The sequence below is a fragment of the Myotis davidii genome, unplaced genomic scaffold, assembly GCF_000327345.1.
Source record: "Myotis davidii unplaced genomic scaffold, ASM32734v1 scaffold149, whole genome shotgun sequence".
Classification (NCBI taxonomy): domain Eukaryota; kingdom Metazoa; phylum Chordata; class Mammalia; order Chiroptera; family Vespertilionidae; genus Myotis; species Myotis davidii.
The window spans coordinates 1,550,588-1,552,902 of NW_006352194.1; the positions used below are offsets into that span (position 1 = coordinate 1,550,588).

Genomic DNA, 2,315 nt, shown 5'->3' on the forward strand with positions numbered 1-2,315 from the left:
TAATGCCACGACCCTTTAATACAGTTCCTCATGTAGTGACCCCCAATTTCATTGTTACAAATTGAACATAATTAAAGCATAGTGATTAATCACAAAAACAATATGTAATTATATATGTGTTTTCCGATGGTCTTAGGCGACCTCTGTGAAAAGGGGTCTCGACCCACAGGTTGAGAACCGCTGCAGTAGAGGGAGTCAAAGACTAATTCAGGTCCCCAAGGGGAAATCCAAAAACTTACTGGTTGTAGTTCTTGGTGGCCTGCACAGCTTGTGCAATCAGCTCCTGGAGATCCAAGGGCAACAAATGCAGATCACCGAGGACCCGGATACATACTCCATGCTTCTGCAATTTCTCCCTGATTGGGGAAAAGGAGGCAGGGTTGGGACACAGCACCTGCTGAGCTGGAGAGAGCAGGGTGCTTAGATGACACTGAATTAGCAGTTTTTGAGTGCTTTCCTGCGTGTCAGGCACTGTCCTAAATGTATTATTTCACTGCATCCCCGCCCCTCCCCGCCTAAGAACTCTGAAAGGAGTTCGCCACATTCCCCATGCTACAGAGGGAAACTGACACTCAGATAGGATAGTCAGACAGAGACTGCCCAAGATCATACAGACATCAGCGTTGTGTCAAAACTGAAACCTAGGTCTGTTTGATTTGAAAATCCAAACTCCTTTTAAAAAAAGAAATGTTTGTTTGTTTTTTAATTGATTTCAGAGATGGGAAGAGAGAGAGAGAGAGAGACACATCAATGATGAGAAAGAATCATCCATCGGCTGCCTTCTGCATGACCCCCACCCTTTAAAATATTAACTTCTATAGGCTAGTCAGGACTTTTGCTTTCCCTTAAAACCTGAGATATTTTAGTTATACTGAGATCACAGTCCCATAAGGCAAACATATCTACAGAAAATGAGGGCCAGTCTCCACATTTAGACAAGAAAATGGGCTGTTTAGCTTGCCTTCAATTTTATTTTATTTTAGTTTTTTAAAATATAGTTTTATTGATTTCAGGGAGTGGAAAGGAGAGGGAGAGAGAGATTGAAATATCAATGATGAGAGAGAATCATTGATTGGCTGCCTCCTGCACACCTCCTCCTGGGGATTGAGCCCGCAACCTGGGCATGTGCTCCTGACTGGAATTGAACCCGGGACTCTCAGTCTGCAGACCGATGCTCTATCCACTGAGCCAAACCAGCTAGGGCTGTTTGTCTCATTTTGACAACTAAATAAACTCCTCAAGGGCAGGAGCTGTACTATTGGTTACTTTTGTATCTTCTGGCAAAATATAATAATCGTGACATCTAAAATACTTATATGATTACTAAGTGCCAATCAATGGTCTAACCCAGGGGTAGGCAAACTTTTTGACTCGAGGGCCACAATGGGTTCTTAAACTAGACCGGAGGGCCGGAACAAAAGCATGGATGGAGTGTTTGTGTGAACTAATATAAATTCAAAGTAAACATCATTACATAAAAGGGTACGGTCTTTTTTTTTTTTTAGTTTTATTCATTTCAAACGGGCCAGATCCGGCCCGCGGGCCGTAGTTTGCCCATGGCTGGTCTAACCACTTTTCAGACATCTGCACCATCCATCCTTATACCAACCCTGGAGGCAGATATCATTATCATTTCCCTTTTACAGATGATGACACTAAGACACAGGGAAGTTGGGTGATTTGCTCAAAATCAGAAGCTGGTGAGTGGAAAGCCAGAATTTGAACCGAGGGAGTCTGGTTCCAGAGCTTCTCCTCCTCATCTTGACGTTACACTGCCTCTATACAGCAGCTCCCAAAAGGCAGTGAGCATGAACTCACTGTCACCCAACCCGCTTCTCTACCGGGAAGGCTATGGAGAAACTGAACAACTAATGTTTGGGAAATGGAAGCTTAATAACAAGACGTATACTGTAGAGTGGGGGTTTCCGGCAGGTCCTGGAGAACACTGATCCAGAGCTGAAGGCCACATCCACAGTCAATGCATCCTTGAACCCTCAACCACATTTCTTTAAAGGTAAAACAAGATCTAATCACCTATTTTTGAGAACCCACTGGAGCTACAGTAGACAAATGTATGCACAATCAAAGCAAAACATAAATAAGAATACCTAGCCCTAGCTGGTTTGGCTCAGTGGATAGAGTGTCAGATTGTGGACCAAACGGTTCCGGGTTCGATTCCGATCAAGGGCACATGCCTCGATCCCCAGTTGGGGGGTGTGCAGGAGGGAGCCAATCAATGATTCTCTCTCATCATTGATGTTTCTATCTCTCTCTCCCTCTCCCTTCCTCGCTGAAATTTAAAAAAAAAAAAGAAT

The 2,315-nt window shown here is 43.8% G+C and overlaps 1 protein-coding gene across 3 annotated transcripts in view; it reads right to left on the reverse strand.

Annotated features, from left to right (window-relative positions):
• DHDDS (dehydrodolichyl diphosphate synthase subunit) overlaps positions 1-2,315 on the reverse strand; it is a 33,992-nt gene that overhangs the window by 19,884 nt on the left and 11,793 nt on the right. For all 3 annotated transcript variants that reach the window (XM_006777499.2, XM_006777500.2, XM_006777501.2), the window contains exon 5: positions 240-356. In XM_006777499.2, coding sequence (XP_006777562.1) covers positions 240-356 — 117 coding nt within the window. The remainder of the gene's footprint in view (positions 1-239; positions 357-2,315) is intronic.